The sequence below is a fragment of the Aquarana catesbeiana genome, linkage group LG08 (genome assembly GCF_042186555.1).
Source record: "Aquarana catesbeiana isolate 2022-GZ linkage group LG08, ASM4218655v1, whole genome shotgun sequence".
Classification (NCBI taxonomy): Eukaryota; Metazoa; Chordata; class Amphibia; order Anura; family Ranidae; genus Aquarana; species Aquarana catesbeiana.
In genome coordinates, this window is record NC_133331.1 from 297,240,043 (window position 1) to 297,260,479 (window position 20,437).

At 46.5% G+C, this 20,437-nt stretch overlaps 1 protein-coding gene across 1 annotated transcript in view; it reads left to right on the forward strand.

Annotated features, from left to right (window-relative positions):
• Nucleotides 1-20,437, forward strand: part of LOC141106834 (uncharacterized) — a 159,667-nt gene that overhangs the window by 99,118 nt on the left and 40,112 nt on the right. The window contains 2 exon segments of the mRNA XM_073597763.1: nucleotides 41-1,432; nucleotides 18,608-20,320. Coding sequence (XP_073453864.1) covers nucleotides 41-1,432; nucleotides 18,608-20,320 — 3,105 coding nt within the window.

Consider the following 20,437-nt stretch of genomic DNA (forward strand, 5'->3'; position numbering starts at 1 on the left):
GCTCATGTCTAGTAATAATCTTTTTATTTCTATTTTAGTAGATGGACGGGAGATGAGGAAAACCTCAGAGGATTGTCTCACTTTGTCTCCAGACTGTAAAGTAGAAGATGAGGACATCACACAGTATAGTCCAGGAGAAAACCCGACTACCTCAAATGTCCATCCGGCACCACACAGTGTAGATGGACCATCATATTCCTCTTATCCTGAGGAACCTCAGACTGTGAGGGACGGTGCCGGACCATCGTATTCCTCTTATCCTGAGGAACCTCAGACTGTGAGGGACGGTGCCGGACCATCGTATTCCTCTTATCCTGAGGAACCTCAGACTGTGAGGGACGGTGCCGGACCATCGTATTCCTCTTATCCTGAGGAACCTCAGACTGTGAGGGACGGTGCCGGACCATCGTATTCCTCTTATCCTGAGGAACCTCAGACTGTGAGGGACGGTGCCGGACCATCGTATTCCTCTTATCCTGAGGAACCTCAGACTGTGCGGGACGGTGCCGGACCATCGTATTCCTCTTATCCTGAGGAACCTCAGACCGTGAGGGACGGTGCCGGACCATCGTATTCCTCTTATCCTGAGGAACCTCAGACTGTGAGGGACGGTGCCGGACCATCGTATTCCTCTTATCCTGAGGAACCTCAGACTGTGAGGGACGGGGCTGGACCATCGTATTCCTCTTATCCTGAGGAACCTCAGACTGTGAGGGACGGTGCCGTCCTTCCAACAGATAAGACGTTTCCCTGTACTGAGTGCGGGAAGTGTTTTTCAAGAAAGTTCTCTCTTTACAAACATAAGAGATCTCACATGGGTGAAAAGCCGTTTTCCTGTCTTGAGTGTGGGAAATGTTTGTCAAGCAAGTTCTCTCTTCAAAAACATCAGAGATCTCACATGGGTGAAAAGCCGTTTTCCTGTCTTGAGTGTGGGAAATGTTTTTCAAGCAAGTTCTCTCTTCACAAACATCAGAGATCTCACATGGGTGAAAAGCCGTTTTCCTGTCTTGAGTGTGGGAAATGTTTTTCACAGAAAAGCCATCTTAAGTGTCATGAGAGATCCCACACAGGGGAGAAGCCGTACTCCTGCCCTGAGTGTGGGAAATGTTTTTCAGAGAAGACCTATTTTTACAGGCATCAGAAATTGCACACGGGGGAGAAGCCGTATTCCTGTCCTGAGTGCGGGAAATGTTTTCCACGGAAGTCCAGTCTTAACAAACATCTGAAATCTCACACGGGGGAGAAGCCGTACTTCTGTCCTGAGTGCGGGAAATGTTTTTTAGAGAAGTACAATCTTTCCAGACATCAGAGATCTCACACGGGAGAGAAGCCGTATTCCTGTCCTGAGTGCGGCAAATGTTTTTCATTCAAGTCCAGTCTTTCTGCACACCAGAGATCTCACACGAGGGAGAATCCACTTTCCTATCCTGTGTGAGGGAATTGTTCCTCACTGAAGTCCTGTCTTCCTGTACATCAGGGGTCCCACACAACCCTCGAGGTGTATTAGTGAGTGCGGGAAATGTCTTGTATATGAATGTTGCTGGACATGTGGGGAAGAAGCACACCCTGATATACACCTCAGATATACTCCATGGCTGATCTTCATCATGTAAGAAACAGTTGATAAGGAGATCAGAGATCACCAAAGACATGGATGAAGTGTTGTACTGTGTTGGCCATTGATAGCAGGAGAAAAATAAAAATGGAGTCATTACCTCTCATTGGCTGAGTACATTTTGTGGTGTAAACTCTTGCAAGAGGTCTGTTTTCTCAAGTCGTCTTCCAGGACGAAACAAGTTAACCACACCACTTAAAAGACGGTCCTCTAGGGCTTTTAGGATAAAAATGGAGTCATTACCTCTCATTGGCTGAGTACATTTTGTGGTGGAAGATTTCACAAACACTTACAGGTCTGTTTTTTAAAACTCCTTAAAGAAATATGATGCACATTCGCCCAACTGTGCTGAATTGTGGCCATATATTATTTCTTATGAGGATTTCCTATGATCATTGGCTCCATCTCGTGGCCATAATGCGGTGTTGCACTAGTTTTACTGGTGAAGGTATTTCAGGAAAAAAATACTGCGTAATCAACACTAGATGATGCTGAGGATCATAGGAAATCACTGTGTTCATTATAAAAATAAGAATTTTTCATGGCTGGGCAAATGTTTGTCACAATCATCTATATTCTATTCATTACCTCTCATTAGCTGAGTACATTTTGTGGTGTAAACTCCTACAAGAGGTCTGTTTCCTCAAGTCGTCTTCCAGGACGAAACACGTTAACCCCACCATTTAAAAAGGCGGTTCTCTAGGCCTTTTACGATAAAAATGGAGTCATTACCTTTCATTGACTGAGTACATTTTTGTGGTGGAAGATTTTTCATGGCTGGACAAATGTTTGTCACAATCATCAACTAATATTCTGTAAAAATAGACCCCTTAGTTTCCTCCAACAGACGTGATTTCATACAAATAACTGAGATCATACACTTATGAGTACAGAAGACATAGAAGAACGTGAGTGAATGAAGCCAACAATATTATACCGACCATTGATTTAGAAAGAACAATTCTACATTTGGTCATTAGATGGCGCTAAGTATGGGGATTAGGGCCATCTAGTGGCCAAATGTGGTATTTTCCATTTTAAATCAATGGAAAACATATGAAATGCTCAGCAAATAGCTGAATAACATTCATTTTTTACCCCGATACCCAGAGAAGGAATGTACATGCACTTTACCCAGGAAATATGATGCACATTCACCCAACTGTGCTGAATTTTGGCCGTATTTTATTTCTTATGATGATTTCCTATGATCATTGGCTCCATCTCGTGGCCATAATGCGGTGTTGCACTGGCTTTACTGGTGAAGGTATTTCAGGAAAAAAATACTGCATTATAAACACTATGGAAGTAAAAAAAAAGGAAGGACTCCTATGGCCACATCCGTATGGGAAATTTGGTAAATCCAGAGGAAAGGACAAAAAAAAGTAGCCCAGGGTCGGACTTTATAGGCACGTTGGACAGTATTCGGTATTAAAATGTATTTTATTTATGACAATACGTAATGCAAACCGAGCAAAAAGAAATAAAGACATATAGCAACATACTAAACACAATACATGGCGATGTTTAGCTTTATCGGGACACATTCGAGGGTTGTTGGAAAGAGAGGGTCTCACTATCTAAATAAAAAAACAAACACATAGGTAAGACTTTGTAAATAGTAATAGTAATAATAATAGTTATAGTAATAATAATAGTTATAGTAATAATAATAATAGTAATAGTAATAGTAACATACATTTAAAAAATGGATCATGGTCATCATACCTGAATGACATTTGTGGCACACATCTAGCTACCTTGTTGGAAAGTCCGTAGAAGGTCATCTCCCCACTAAGCATCAGATATCACCACAGGCAATATTCAAATATTTGTGACCAGAAGTAAGTGTATTAACCGCTTCTGCCCCGGAAGATTTTACCCCCTCTTCCTGACCAGAGCACCTTTTTGCGATTCGGCACTGCGTCGCTTTAGCTGACATTTGCGCGGTCGTGCGACGTTGCATCCAAACAAAATCCACGTCCTTCCTCCCCCCCCCCCCCCACAAATAGAGCTTTCTTTTGGTGTTATTTGTACACCTCTGCGTTTTTATTTTTTGCGCTGTAAACAAAAAAATAGCGCCAATTTTGAAAAAAAAAGCTATTTTTTTTCTTTTTGCTATAATAAATATCCCCCAAAAAATATATAAAAAAAAAAATTTTTCTCTCAGTTTAGGCCGATACGTATTCTTCTACATATTTTTAGTTTAAAAAAAAATCGCAATAAGCGTATATTGATTGGTTTGTGCAAAAGTTATAGCGTCTACAAAATAGGGGATAGTTTTATGGCATTTTTATTATTAATTTTTTTCTTATTAGTAATTGCGGCGATCTGCGATTTTTATCGGGACTGAGGCATTGCGGCGGACACATCAGACACTTTTGACGCTATTTTGGGACCATTGTCATTTATACAGCGATCAGTGCTATAAAAATGCTCTGATTAGTGTGTAAATGACACTGGCAGGGAAGGGGTTAAACACTAGGGGGGCGATCAAGGGGTAAAGTGTGTCCTAGGGGGTGATTTTAACTGTGGGGGGAGGGGCTACCTAGGACATAACCGATGACAGGGAGCAGTAGATCTCTGTCATGTCACGAGGCAGAGTGGGGAAATGCCTTGTTCACATAGGCACTTCCCCGTTCTGCCGTTCTGTGACACGATTCGCAGGCACCCGGCGGACATCTAGCCTGCCCGGAACCCGTGGTCACGCGCCCGCCCGCTCACAATGCTGCACCTTAAAGGGGACGTACCTGTACGCCCTTTTGGCCACCCGTGCCATTCTGCCGATGTATATCGGCGTGCGGCGGTTGGGAAGGGGTTAACAAATAAGGGGAAGACCAAAAAGGCAGAAGAGAAAGGAAAAAAGAAGGAGGGGGGTGGTATGGACACAACCAGATGGGACTGTCCTCAGACCACAACGCCAATAATAGACATATGTGACCAGGCAAAAACGCATGTATATATACAGCGAGCAACAGCCCAAAGCCACCTGAAAGAGAGGAGAAAAATACACTATTAGGGATGAGCCGAACACCCCCCGGTTCGGTTCGCACCAGAACCTGCGAACGGACCGAAAGTTCGCACGAACGTTAGAACCCCATTGACGTCTATGGGACTCGAACGTTCGAAATCAAAAGTGCTCATTTTAAAGGCTAATTTGCATGGTATTGTCCTAAAAAGGGTTTGGGGACCCGGGTCCTACCCCAGGGGACATGTATCAATGCAAAAAAAACTTTTAAAAACGGCCGTTTTTTCGGGAGCAGTGATTTTAATGATGCTTAAAGTAAAAAAAAAAAAAAAGTGAAATATTCCTTTAAATATCGTACCTGGGGGGTGTCTATAGTATGCCTGTAAAGTGACGCGTGTTTCCCGTGTTTAGAACAGTCCCTGCACCAAATGTCATTTTTAAAGGAAAAAATCTCATTTAAAACTGCTTGCGGGTTTAATGTCATGTCGGGTCATGGCAATATGGATGAAAATCAGTGAGACAAACGGCATGGGTACCCCCCAGTCCATTACCAGGCCCTTTGGGTCTTGTATGGATATTAAGGGGAACCCCGCACCTAAATTAAAATAAGGAAAGGTGTGGGGCCACCAGGCCCTATATACTCTGAACAGCAGTATACAGGCTGTAGGTTTGTTGTTAAGTAGAATCTCTTTGTAATTTTGAACGGGTACATTTTTAACGTGTTTAGCTCCAGCCAAAAAATCTTTTTTAAGCTTTTTGGAAAACATAGGGAAGGGTTATCACCCCTGTGACATTTGTTTTGCTGTCTTTCCTCCTCTTCAGAAGATTTCACCTCACTTTTTGTCCCAATGGATTGGAAAGCATCAGTGGAAAGGAGAAATGTTTTTCCCATATTAACTCTTACAGGAGAGAATTTCCCTTCCTAGGGGTAGATTTATTCTCACTTCCTGTTGTCTCCTTCCGTTTGCAAGTAGGAGTCGTTTGTAAGTTAGATGTTTGAAAGTAGGGTCCTGCCCTATATACTCAGCAGAAATTTGGGCCTTAGGTGTTGCTGTGGCCACAACACTGTAAGCCCTCACAGGGCTCTGCTGTGAAATATTAGATCAAGAATTGTAATTACATGCCCCTGTTGAACAGGAGCTGAAAAATTAGGCCTTAGGCACTGGTGCTGGTGCCACAACACTGCAACCCCTCACAGACACTCTAGTTGGAATGCAAGAACGAGCCCTGCTGCAAAGTATTGCATCAAAAATTGTAATTACACGTCCCTGTTAAACAAGGGCTGAAAAATTGGGCCTTAGGCACTGGTGCTGGTGCCACAACACTGCAACCCCTCACAGACACTCTAGTTGGAATGCAGGAACGAGCCCTGCTGCAAAGTATTGCATCAAAAATTGTAATTACATGCCCCTGTTAAACAAGGGCTGAAAAATTGGGCCTTAGGCACTGGTGCTGGTGCCACAACACTGCAACCCCTCACAGACACTCTAGTTGGAATGCAGGAACGAGCCCTGCTGCAAAGTATTGCATCAAAAATTGTAATTACACGCCCCTGTTAAACAAGGGCTGAAAAATTGGGCCTTAGGCACTGGTGCTGGTGCCACAACACTGCAACCCCTCACAGACACTCTAGTTGGAACGCAGGAACGAGCCCTGCTGCAAAGTATTACATCAAAAATCGTAATTACACGCCCCTGTTAAACAGGGGCTGAAAAATTGTGCCTTAGGCACTGGTGGTGGCGCCCAGAACCAAAAATGCTCTTACAAGCTATCAGCGTGATGATTGAGGAGGAAGAGGATAATTACTCAGGAATAGTCACTCAGCATCAGCTTAGGCAGTCTTTGAAGGGATCTGAGATTTCAAAAAAAATTATTCAGTTACATCAGCATCAGGTGCTTGGTAGCTGGTGGTGATCCAAGACTCATTCATTTTTATGAAGGTCAGTCGATCGACCGAGTCAGTGGACAGACGCACCCTGTGATCGGTTACCACGCCTCCAGCAGCACTGAATGTGCGTTCCGAAAGAACGCTGGATGCAGGACAGGCCAGTAGCTCAATTGCATACTGTGCAAGCTCTGGCCAGTGATCCATCCTCAAGACCCAGTAACCCAGAGGATTTTCGGTGGGAAAGGTGTCCAAGTCTGATCTTGCCCCTAGGTATTCCTGCACCATGTAAAACAGACGCTGGCGATGGTTGCTGGAACCGATCATACCTTGGGGCTGCGGACCAAAAAATTGTCTGAACGCATCGGTCAGACGGCCACCTTCTCCACCGCTCCTTCTTTGACTGACCGAAGCCTCAGCAACACGTTGTCCAGAAACAGGAGTTTGTAACCTCCCAGTCTCTGGGAACGCGTTGCACAGACCTTTCTGCAAGGCCTCCCGAAGATGTTTCATCCTCTGCTCCCTCTGCGATGGCAAGATAAGGTCCGCAACCTTACCCTTGTAACGTGGATCAAGGAGGGTTGCCAGCCAGTATTGGTCCTTCTCCTTAATACCACGAATACGAGGATCCTTACGCAGGCTTTGCAGGATCAGGGAGGCCATGCAGCGTAGGTTTGCTGAGGCATTCGGTCCGGAGTCCTCTGGGTCACTAAGGACGACATGGTCCGCAGCCACCTCCTCCCAGCCACGTACAAGTCCATGTGTTTCTTGGGACTGATCCCTTAAAGACTGCTGCTGATGCTGAGTGCCAGGCTCCACCTCCATACTGACACAATCTTCCTCCTCCTCCTCCTCCTCTTCCTCCTCGTCCTCTTCCTGTGTGATCGGCGGGCACGCAGGAACACTGTCTGGATAAAGGGGGCCTTGAGAGCTAAGGAAGTCCTCCTCTTCCTGCCTCTGTTCTGCCTCAAGTGCCCTGTCCATTATTCCACGCAGCGTGTGCTCCAACAGGTGGACAAGGGGGACAGTGTCACTGATGCATGCACTGTCACTGCTCACCATCCTCGTGGCCTCCTCAAATGGTGACAGGACAGTGCATGCATCCCTGATCATGGCCCACTGGCGTGGGGAAAAAAAACCAAGCTCCCCTGACCCTGTCCTGGTGCCATAGTCGCACAGGTACTCATTGATGGCCCTCTGCTGCGTGTGCAGCCGCTGCAGCATGGCCAACGTTGAGTTCCACCTGGTGGGCATGTCACAGATTAGGCGGTTCTTGGGCAGGTTAAACTCCTTTTGGAGGTCCGTCAGCCGAGCACTGGCATTATATGACCGGCGGAAATGCACACAGACTTTCCTGGCCTGCCTCAGGACATCCTGTAAGCCTGCCCAAGAACCGCTGCACCACCAAGTTAAGGACGTGAGCCAAACAGGGCACATGGGTCATTTGTCCCTGTCGGAGGGCAGAGAGGAGGTTGGTGCCATTGTCGCAAACCACCATTACTGCCTTAAGTTGGCGTGGCGTCAACCACCTCTGAACCTGCCCCTGCAGAGCTGACAGAATCTCTGCCCCAGTGTGGCTCCTGTCCCCCAAGCACACCAGCTCAAGCACCGCATGGCATCTTTTGGCCTGCGTACTTGCGTAGCCCCTTGAACGACTACGGAGCACCGCTGGTTCCGAGGAAGAGGCCATGGAGGAAGAAGAAGAGGAGGGGGTGGAGGAGAGAGGTGTGTCACAATCATTAGCATTTTGGAGGCGTGGTGGCGGAACAACCTCCAACACTACTGCACCTTGTCCTGCATCCTTCCCAGCTGCCAGCAGAGTCACCCAATGCGCCGTGAAACTTAGGTAACGTCCCTGTCCATGCCTGCTGGACCATGAGTCAGCGGTAATATGCACCTTACCGCTGACCGCCCTGTCCAGCGAGGCATGGACATTGCCTTCCACATGCTGGTAGAGAGCCGGAATCGCCTTCCGTGAGAAAAAGTGGCGTTTGGGTACCTGCCACTGAGGAACTGCACATTCCACAAACTCACGGAAGGGGGCAGAGTCTACCAACTGAAAAGGCAGCAGTTGAAGTGCTAGCAATTTTGCCAAGCTAGCATTCAACCGCTGGGCATGTGGATGGCTGGGAGCAAACTTCTTTCGGCGGTGCAGCAGCTGGGGCAGGGAAATTTGCCTGGTACAATCTGACGTCGGTGTACCAAAATCAGATTGCCCACAAGTACGTGGCTGTGACACACCTAATTCTACACCTTCATTCCTCTCAGTGCAGGTCTCAGAGAGGACTGAAGGTCTAGTGGGGTTGGAAATCTCAGCTGATGAGGAGCAAGCAGAGGTCCTCTTTGTTCTTTGGTGTGGGTCTTTTAGATACGCTTGCCAACGAACTGCATGGCAGGTCAACATATGTCTGGTCAAGCATGTGGTACCCAAGCGGGAGATGTTTTGGCCACGCGAGATACGCTTGAGACATATGTTGCAAATAGCAGCGGTGCGATCTGATGCACTCGTCTCAAAAAAGGCCCACACCAAAGAACTTTTTGAATAACGCGCAGAGACTGCAGCGCCCTGCACATGTGGAGCTTTGGGGTGTGATGCAGTCAATGTGCTGCCCTTAGGCTGGCCCCTGGAGGGCATCCTGCCTCGTTGGTGATGTGCCGCCTCCTCCTCCTCCTCCTCTCTCCTATCAGGCACCCACGTTGAGTCAGTGACCTCATCATCCCCTCCCTCCTCATCACTGGAGCAAACCTGGCAGTATGCTGCAGCAGGGGGAGCATGACTGCCAGATTGCTGTCCTTCTTGGGCACCCCCTCTGTCCGTGCTCGTGTTACTGCCTTCATCGAGCTCAGTATCATCATCAGAGCCTTCCAAACGCTGGGCATCCTCCTGGAGCATGTACCCAACACTGTGGTCAAACAGTTCGAGGGACTCCTCAGGAGGACATGGTGGGGCTAGGGAAGGAGTCACTGATGACATTGAGCCGAGGGAAGAGGCCGCTGCTTTGCCAGACAAAGTACCCTGGGCATGGGTGAGAGAGGATGAGGAGGATGAGGACGGCTTGGTCATCCACTCGACCAAGTCTTCCGCATGTTGCGGCTCAACATGGCCAGCTGCCGAAAAAAAGGCCAAGCGTGTCCCATGGCTACGTGCTGATGAGGATGCACCGTCTCCACGACCAGCACTAGACACAGAGCCTGCTTGCCCTCTCTTATTGGCTTGTGACTGTCTGCCTCTCCTTCTTGGCCTTCCAGACATACTAATGGCCTGTAGCTGCACTAAGCTGGGATATATATATATATATATATATATATATATATATGTACTGATACTGCAGCTAGCAAAATCAACTGCCTGCCTGTAGTATGAGAACACCACCAACCTTCTACAGGTAGCTTTAGCTGAACACTGTGAGGTGGACGCACCCCACTAACTTGTAGGTTTAGCAGAACACTGTGGGCAGGACGCACTGCACTAACTGTAAATAGTCTAGCTGCCTGACTGTGGTACTAATAGGATCAAAAGAACACCAGCAATTTTCTTTAAAATACTGTAACAAGACAAGCCTGCCTGTCAGTAGGAAGATAACAGGAACGGATCTAGCTGAACACTGTGAGCAGGACGCACCCCACTAGCTTGTAGGTTTAGCTGAACACTGTGAGCAGGACGCACTGCACTAACTGTAAATAGTCTAGCTGCCTGACTGTGGTACTAATAGGATCAAAAGAACACCAGCAATTTTCTTCAGGTAGCTGTATTTACTGTAACAAGACAAGCCTGCCTGTCAGTAAGAAGATAACAGGAACGGATCTAGCTGAACACTGTGAGCAGGACGCACCCCACTAGCTTGTAGGTTTAGCTGAACACTGTGAGCAGGACGCACCCCACTAGCTTGTAGGTTTAGCTGAACACTGTGAGCAGGACGCACCCCACTAACTTGTAGGTTTAGCAGAACACTGTGAGCAGGACGCACCCCACTAACTTGTAGGTTTAGCAGAACACTGTGAGCAGGACGCACTGCACTAACTGTAAATAGTCTAGCTGCCTGACTGTGGTACTAATAGGATCAAAAGAACACCAGTAATTTTCTTTAAAATACTGTAACAAGACAAGCCTGCCTGTCAGTAAGAAGATAACAGGAACGGATCTAGCTGAACACTGTGAGCAGGACGCACTGCACTAAATGTAAATAGTCTAGAAGATAACAGGAACGGATCTAGCTAAACTGAATACAGTGTATATATATATATATATGCAACACCTGGGATGCATATATATACACAATACACTTTAAGTGCAGCTAACTGACTGACTGTCCTGCCTAATCTAGCTAACTCAAATGAAATGACACTGTCTCTCTCTCTCTATCTCTCAGCACACCGGAACACACTGCACAGGGCCGCCGTGCAGGCGGCCTTATATAGTGTGGGGCGTGTACTAAATCCCCTGAGCCATAATTGGCCAAAGCCTCCTTGGCTTTGGCCAATTATGGCTCTCTGTTAAGGCGGCGCTGTGATTGGCCAAGCATGCGGGTCATAGTGCATGCTTGGCCAATCATCAGCAAGCAATGCACTGCGATGCCGCAGTGAATTATGGGCCGTGACGCGCCACACGAATTTGGCGCGAACGGCCCATATCGTTCGCAATTCGACGAACGATCGAACAGCCGATGTTCGAGTCGAACATGGGTTCGACTCGAACACGAAGCTCATCCCTATACACTATGACCATGATACAGCCAGGCAAAGAGCCTATGTTACTGCCTCTATGGTTCCGTTTCAGTTGCTTGTGCTTCCCATGGCCAGCGTTGGGACCAACATGCCCCCCCCAAAAAGAAACCGCATGTCCACCATATTGGGATGGGGAGGAGGAAGCTATCTATAGCCACCTAGATGAGCCACTCGTCACTGCACGTGGGCGCAGATCACACGCCAAGGGACGGTGCCAGCCGAATGACGTCACTGGATCCTGTGACGACCCGACACGAGCGCCCCCGCCCAATGTCATCAAGCTCCAGACCGGGGCCCAGTCGACACTGGCTGGATACAACATCACAAAGGGGAGGGTATGCTTTCCTAAGCCATCCCATCAGAGCACAGCACCAGAGAGAGAGAGGGAAGAGCTGAGGGTGGACACAAAGCCCAGAGCATAACCCGATCACAGAACCACAACACTAGATGGATACAGAAGACATCGAAGAACGTGAGGTAATGAAGCCAACAATATTATACCAACCATTGATGTAGAAAGGACAATTCTACATTTGGTCATTAGGTGGCGCTAAGTAGGGGGATTAGGGCCATCTAGTGGCCAAATGTGGTATTTTCAATTTTAAATCAATGGAAAACATATGAAAAGCTCAGAAAATAGCCAAAGAACATTCATTTTTTTACCCCGATACCCAGAGAAGGAATGTACATGCACTTTTCCCAGGCAAATTGCTGTGCAAATTATTTCTGAATAGATCCCTAAGTGTCAGGAGATGTTTATTTAGCCACCTCCCGCCCAGCCATTATACATATACAGTTGGATGGGAGCTTTGCCTATTTAGGGGAACGTACCCGTACATCCTCCCACTGTACCCCTCGGGGGTGTGTAGCTGTGCAACCTGGGATCGTTCTGTCTCTTGGACTCTGCTGATCACAGATCGGGGTACAGGGCCCCATTAATATCTGTACCAGTGTCACTGACATACCAGTACCTGATCACCATCACACCAGTACCACGTGACCAGTGCAGCCAGTAATATCTGTACCTGATCACCGTCACACCAGTACCATGTGACCAGTGCAGCCAGTAATATCTGTACCAGTGTCACTGACATACTAGTTCCTGATCCCGTCACACCAGTACAGTGTCACCAGTGCAGCCAGTAATATCTGTACCTGTGTCAAACCAGTACACTGTTACATCAGTCACATTGACCCGTGGTTCTATGTGTTATCAGCACTTCAGTATCCTTTCTTCAAACCATTACACAAGGTTCCTTCTATGACCCCAGCACAGAAGGCATCCTTCCTTGTTACTATTGTCTCAGATTAGACAGTTGGTGGCCAATCACCATTTCTTATTCTTCTCAAGAACATGATTGATTTACAGCCAGTCCTTCCTTCCATAGACTGTGTCCACCTTTCACCTTTCTGAGGATACCATGTTACCCTCCAATTGTCTGTCTTCTCACTGGAATGAAGTTGCTCTTCAATTAAAATAAAGTAAGCTCCGTACAACGGACACCAGATTTCCACAAGGACACACATTGGATTATTATTTTAAAATGCTATATTACAGAGGTGATGTGTTAAGAAAATAATTCTGGGAGTCGGGTGGCAAATGTGACATTCGTTGAGTTCCAAACATTCCCTGAATGAAAATACAGCGAGCACCTTCTCCCTCTGAATAACAGATGTTCCCTATTCTGGCCATCGTACTTTGTGGTTAAGGCTCTAAAATTAAATTGCAAGTTAAAAAGTTGATATAAATTTATTTACATAAATGTCCCCCTTGGTGGGAGTGGAGATGACTCCATCTATAAGGATATACAGTACATACACACTCAGCACAAGGCCGTGTTCACACTACGAGACGTTTCTCGGGGCTGCAGTTCCTCTGAGCTCCACAAGGTGGTGATCTCACTTCTACCCAGACAGGAAGTCTCTATGGCAGACAGGAAGTGATGTCAGGGACAAACAGGAAGTTCCGGGTGAGAGGAAAAGACAGAAAAGACATTGCTGGAAGTGGCAGCAGAGGAGGTAATAAGATCTTATTTTCTATTTACACCCAGTAACCCCCCGTCATGTCCGTCCTCTTCCTCCATAGTCACTGTGATGTCTTTTATCTCCAGCAGATGATGATACACACATATATAGTGTGGAAACCTAGATTAACCCCTTCAGGTGCCGAACATTCCCCCACTTACGGGGCCGGAACATTCTATTCATTTTGGAGATAAATTCTAGTAATATGTTCCTCTAAACAAACAGAACTGACAATAAATAGACAAGACAATGACCATCCTGACCATACATGGCCTACAAAGGACAATTGTTACACTACACAGGCAGCCAATGGGCAATCATTACACTATGCAGCCAACACAATGATGGAGTGCCGGGGTCAGGAGTATGGAGCATAGAGCCCCTTACATTGCAGGTCAGGAGGAAGAAAACATTCCCCAGCCTACCATGAAGAATATGTTCCATCATTGCCCGCTCTGTCTGTAACAAACTCACCTCTCTCCACGACCTCTTTATCACTTATTAATTGAATCTACTCGCCATTACTGAAACCTGACTTCATGAATCTGACACTGCGTCTTCTGCTGCCCTCTCCCATGGTGGTCTTCTCTGGACTCACTCCCCCAGACCCTGTGGATGGAAGGGAGGTGGAGTGGGAATAATTCTATCCCCACATAGCACCTTTCAGATACTTCACCCACCTCCCTCTCTGACACCCTCCTCATTTGAGGCACACAGTATTCCTCTATTCTCTCCAGTTTCTCTAAGGATAGCTTTGATCTACCTGCTCCCAAGACCCGTATTAGCCTTCCTTGATGACTTCTCTACCTGGCTACCTTACTTTCTCTCTTGTGAAATCCCCACAATCATTCTCGGTGACCTCAACATCCATGTTAATAATAACACTCCTGCTACCTCCCAAATTCTCAATCTAACATCCTCCTTAAATTAATGGATACACGCTTCTACCCACTCTGATGGCAATACCCTTGACCTTGTTTTCTCCCACCTATGTACTCCATGCAACCTCTCCAACTCTCCTTTCCCTCTCTCTGATCACCACCTTATTAGTTTCACTCTCTCCCTCTCCACCTCCTCTCCCTCCAACCACCTAACAGTTACCCTTAGAAACCTTCGCCATCTCAACCCTTCTCTACTCTACTACTGACCACCTCCATGACAAAATCTCACCTCTATCCCGCCCCAACCTAGCTGCTTCTGTCTACAAAGCTTCACTGTCATCCTCCCTGGACACACTGGCCCCCCACACTACACACACAATCAGGCCCCAATCCCTACAACCTTGGCGAACAGATGACACCAGAAGTCTGAAAAAACACAGCCGCGCTCTTGAGCTCCTGTGGCGTTAGACCAAGTCTCAGAAAGATTTCAAATATAAATCTGCCTTCCAAAAATACAATTCATGTCTCCTCATGGCCAAGCAGACCTATTTTATCACTCTCATTAACAACTTATCATCCCATCCCCATCAACTCTTCTCTACCTTCAACTCTACTTCGTCCTCCACTGGAGAACAGACTCCTCCCCCAGAACTTTCTACTCCACCAGCAGCATCCTCACATTATCCAATCCCTTCTCTTACTGCAGAGAATGACATCACTCCTGTCAGTCAGCAGGCTGCCGGAGATTGGAGTCTTGCAGCCGGTGTTCTGGCAATTACCCTGATTAGCCGGCAACTCCGGCCAAAAGTCAGCAAGTTCCTCTTAGGATGCACAAAAACTCTGTAAAATTTAAATTTGGAATTATGTGCCTCCTAGTCTTCAGGTGATGAGCTGAGCATTGCACCTGTGGTTACAAGGATAGTGTGGCCACCTAGAGCTGAGTCCATTTGTGTAGGAAGTTCCCCTTCCTGGACATCATGATGACCCTCCATTGACCTCACAGCACTGCCTCAGAGCAAATAAGTCACAGGAAGGATCGTATTTATCATTCCTTGTCTGCAGATCTAATACTAATCAAATCCAGTTCAGAAACCAAACAAACCCAACAGAGAAAATGCAATTTTGGTCAAGAGGGTTCTGGGTTTGCTGAAATGTAGGAAAACACTAAACAGTCCAGACCAAATTTGTTCCCATGGGAGCAGTAATAATTAAATGTACTGCAACCCTCCTATTACCCCACATCCTATTATTGTGTGACCAATATCATCTAAATAATTCTTACTTTCATTTCCCAAAGTTATCCGTCTACAAGGAGACCTGTATAGATCAAATGACGGCACCAATGAGGATGGAGGAGGACCGAAGTCACATGACTGAGAAAATACTAAACCTCACCCTGGAGATCATCTACCTGCTGACCGGAGAGGTGAGGAGGATTCTGGGAGGTCACATGACATCACTCTTATCTCTATTAATAAAACACAGACCTGACCGGAGAGGTGAGGAGGATTCTGGGAGGTCACATGACATCACTCTTATCTCTATTAATAAAACACAGACCTGACCGGAGAGGTGAGGAGGATTCTGGGAGGTCACATGACATCACTCTTATCTCTATTAATAAAACACAGACCTGACCGGAGAGGTGAGGAGGATTCTGGGAGGTCACATGACATCACTCTTATCTCTATTAATATAACACAGACCTGACCGGAGAGGTGAGGAGGATTCTGGGAGGTCACATGACATCACTCTTATCTCTATTAATAAAACACAGACCTGACCGGAGAGGTGAGGAGGATTCTGGGAGGTCACATGACATCACTCTTATCTCTATTAATAAAACATAGACCTGACCGGAGAGGTGAGGAGGATTCTGGGAGGTCACATGACATCACTCTTATCTCTATTAATAAAACACAGACCTGACCGGAGAGGTGAGGAGGATTCTGGGAGGTCACATGACATCACTCTTATCTCTATTAATAAAACACAGACCTGACCGGAGAGGTGAGGAGGATTCTGGGAGGTCACATGACATCACTCTTATCTCTATTAATAAAACACAGACCTGACCGGAGAGGTGAGGAGGATTCTGGGAGGTCACATGACATCACTCTTATCTCTATTAATATAACACAGACCTGACCGGAGAGGTGAGGAGGATTCTGGGAGGTCACATGACATCACTCTTATCTCTATTAATAAAACACAGACCTGACCGGAGAGGTGAGGAGGATTCTGGGAGGTCACATGACATCACTCTTATCTCTATTAATAAAACACAGACCTGACCGGAGAGGTGAGGAGGATTCTGGGAGGTCACATGACATCACTCTTATCTCTATTAATAAAACACAGACCTGACCGGAGAGGTGAGGAGGATTCTGGGAGGTCACATGACATCACTCTTATCTCTATTAATAAAACACAGACCTGACCGGAGAGGTGAGGAGGATTCTGGGAGGTAACATGACATCACTCTTATCTCTATTAATAAAACACAGACCTGACCGGAGAGGTGAGGAGGATTCTGGGACGTCACATGACATCACTCTTATCTCTATTAATAATACACAGACCTGACCGGAGAGGTGAGGAGGATTCTGGGAGGTCACATGACATCACTCTTATCTCTATTAATAAAACACAGACCTGACCGGAGAGGTGAGGAGGATTCTGGGAGGTCACATGACATCACTCTTATCTCTATTAATAAAACACAGACCTGACCGGAGAGGTGAGGAGGATTCTGGGACGTCACATGACATCACTCTTATCTCTATTAATAATACACAGACCTGACCGGAGAGGTGAGGAGGATTCTGGGAGGTCACATGACATCACTCTTATCTCTATTAATAAAACACAGACCTGACCGGAGAGGTGAGGGGGATTCTGGGAGGTCACATGACATCACTCTTATCTCTATTAATAAAACACAGACCTGACCGGAGAGGTGAGGAGGATTCTGGGAGGTCACATGACATCACTCTTATCTCTATTAATAAAACACAGACCTGACCGGAAAGGTGAGGAGGATTCTGGGAGGTCACATGACATCACTCTTATCTCTATTAATAAAACACAGACCTGACCGGAGAGGTGAGGAGGATTCTGGGATTATAACATGATATTCCTATTGGTTCCCCAATACAGAGATTTCCTCTTGTGAAGTCAGGTGATCATATGACCATCACAGTGCCTCCATGTGACTCCCTAAAACCTGAGAGACACAACATGGAGAAGATTCTAGAAGTCACCAAGAAGATGATGGAGCTGCTGACAGGAGAGGTGAGGAGGATTCTGGGAATTCTGGGACATTATCCAGTAACAGACAAGGGATGTGTCTGGATGGTGACTGTATCATTGTGTGTGTCAGGTTCCTATAAGGTGTCAGGATGTCACTGTCTATTTCTCCATGGAGGAGTGGGAGTATTTAGAAGGACACAAGGATCTCTACAAGAACATCATGATGGACAATCAGCCGCCCCTCACATCACCGGGTAAGAGGAGACTTTATTGTAAAGGAGAGAGCAGTACGGAGGGTCCACCTAGATCCCCCATCATCTGATAAACACATAGAAACAATGTATTCAGTCAGTGTGTGTGTTTCCTACAGATGGATCCAGTAATGGGAACCCACCAGAGAGATGTCCCCGTCCTCTGTATTCCCGGGATTCCACACAGGAAGATCACACCATCCCTCTCTGTTACAAGGTTGGTGGGACGGAGATTATAAAACAGATTAATGGAGACGATGTGTGGATTTCTTATGTGATGTCACAATAATAAAACTTATATCTTACAGATGATATTTTCTCTTATTTTCTTGGTTTAGAGTGGAGATCCAATCGATATAGAATGTGAGGTTGAAGAAGAAGAAGAGATGTATGTGAGGGATGATCAGCAGTCTATGGAGGAGGATGGAATAACGGGGACATTTAAAGAGGAGGACACTCCTACAGAGATCAGCACAGGTGGGTCATTAACACTAAATACATTCCTCCACCCATACTGATCACTGATTGGTCCAGAGTAGGACGGGGACTGGGTGATATCAGCCTGTAATCCCCTGGTCACTTTCCTGAGCTGTGTTCCCCATCCTGTATTCCTGTATTTCTCTCCGATAATCTTCCTTCTCTGTGCTGGCAGTAAAATGTTGATTTTTGGTATAGGCGTTGCTCGGCCTAGGCACCTGGGGGATGTGTTTTGTATCCAGGAAAAAGGAGGACCTACTCAATATTAGGTGGATGGTCATGATTTTATGGCTGATCCGTGTATTGTATGGTACATATTCCTGACCCCTGCACTATATACTCTATGTTGTACATTACATAGTTCTGACACTCGTCCTATAATCCCCTCATCACTGTCACTCCTATAAAAGACAGTTCTCGTTGTTTCCTCACTCTCTGACTAAGGTCCATGAATAAAGAAATGAACTGGTAGGAGATCAGAGGACCCATTTACTAGTTACCTTGAGGGGGGAATTGTAAGATCCTCAGAGACAAAGCTGCCTGATGTGGGCGGAGTCCTGGTTTAGGGGAACCAATCTGCTCATGTCTAGTAATAATCTTTGTATTTCTATTTTAGTAGATGGACGGGAGATGAGGAAAACCTCAGAGGATTGTCTCACTTTGTCTCCAGACTGTAAAGTAGAAGATGAGGACATCACACAGTATAGTCCAGGAGAAAACCCGACTACCTCAAATGTCCATCCGGCACCACACAGTGTAGATGGACCATCGTATTCCTCTTATCCTGAGGAACCTCAGACTGTGAGGGACGGTGCCGGACCATCGTATTCCTCTTATCCTGAGGAACCTCAGACTGTGAGGGACGGTGCCGGACCATCGTATTCCTCTTATCCTGAGGAACCTCAGACTGTGAGGGACGGTGTCGGACCATCGTATTCCTCTTATCCTGAGGAACCTCAGACTGTGAGGGACGGTGCCGGACCATCGTATTCCTCTTATCCTGAGGAACCTCAGACTGTGAGGGACAGTGTCGCCCTTCCAACAGATAAGAGGTTTTCCTGTACTGAGCGTGGGAAGTGTTTCCGCTTGAAAGGCAATCTTAATTTGCATAAAAGATCTCACACAGGAGAAAAGCCGTATTTCTGTACTGAGTGCGGGAAATGTTTTTCACACAATTCCAGTCTTAACTCACATCAGAGATTTCACACAGGGGAGAAGCTGTGTTCCTGTCTTGAGTGCGGGAAATGTTTTTCAAAGAAGTCTAGTCTAAACACACATCAGAGATCTCACACGGGCGAGAAGCCGTTTTCCTGTCTTGAGTGTGGGAAATGTTTTTCACACAATTCCAGTCTTAACTCACATCAGAGATCTCACACGGGGGAAAAGCCGTATTCCTGCCCTGAGTGCGGGAAATGTTTTTCAGAGAAGTCCTATTTTTACAAACATCAGAGATCTCATACGGGGGAGAAGCCATATTCCTGCCCTGAGTGCGGGAAATGTTTTTCAGAGAAGTCCTATTTTTACAAACATCAGAGATCTCACACGGGGGAGAAGCCATATTTCTGTCTTGTGTGTGGGAAATGTTTTTCACAGAAGTCCAGTCTTAATACACATCAGAGATCCCACACGGGGGAGAAGCCGTATTCCTGTCCTGAGTGCGGGAAATGTTTTTCAATGAAGTCCAGTCTTAACAAACATCAGAGATCTCACACAGGGGTGAAGCCGTATTCCTGTCTTGAGTGCGGGAAATGTTTTTCAAAGAAGTCTAGTCTAAACACACATCAGAGATCCCACACGGGGGAGAAGCCATATTCCTGTTCTGAGTGTGGTAAATGTTTTTCAGACAAGTCCAATTTTTCCATACATCAGAAATCTCACACGGGGGAGAAGCCGTATTCCTGTCCTGAGTGCGGGAAATGTTTTTCACAGAAGTCTAGTCTTAACACACATCAGAGATCCCACACGGGGGAGAAGCCGTATTCCTGTCCTGAGTGCAGGAAATGTTTTTCAGTGAAGTCCCATCTTTCCACACATCTGAAATCTCACACGGGGGAGAAGCCGCATTGCTGTCCTAGGTGTGGGAAACGTTTTTCAGATAAGTCCAATCTTTACAAACATGAGAAACTGCATGCGGGGGAGAAGCCGTTTTCCTGTCCTGAGTGTGGAAATTTTTTTTCAAGGAAGTCCAATCTTTACGCACATCAGAGATTGCACTCAAAGAAGAAGCCACTTTCCTGTCCTGAGTGAGGGAATTGTTCCTCACTGAAGTCCTGTCTTCCTGTACATCAGGGGTCCCACACAACCCTCGAGGTGTATTAGTGAGTGCGGGAAATGTCTTGTATATGAATGTTGCTGGAC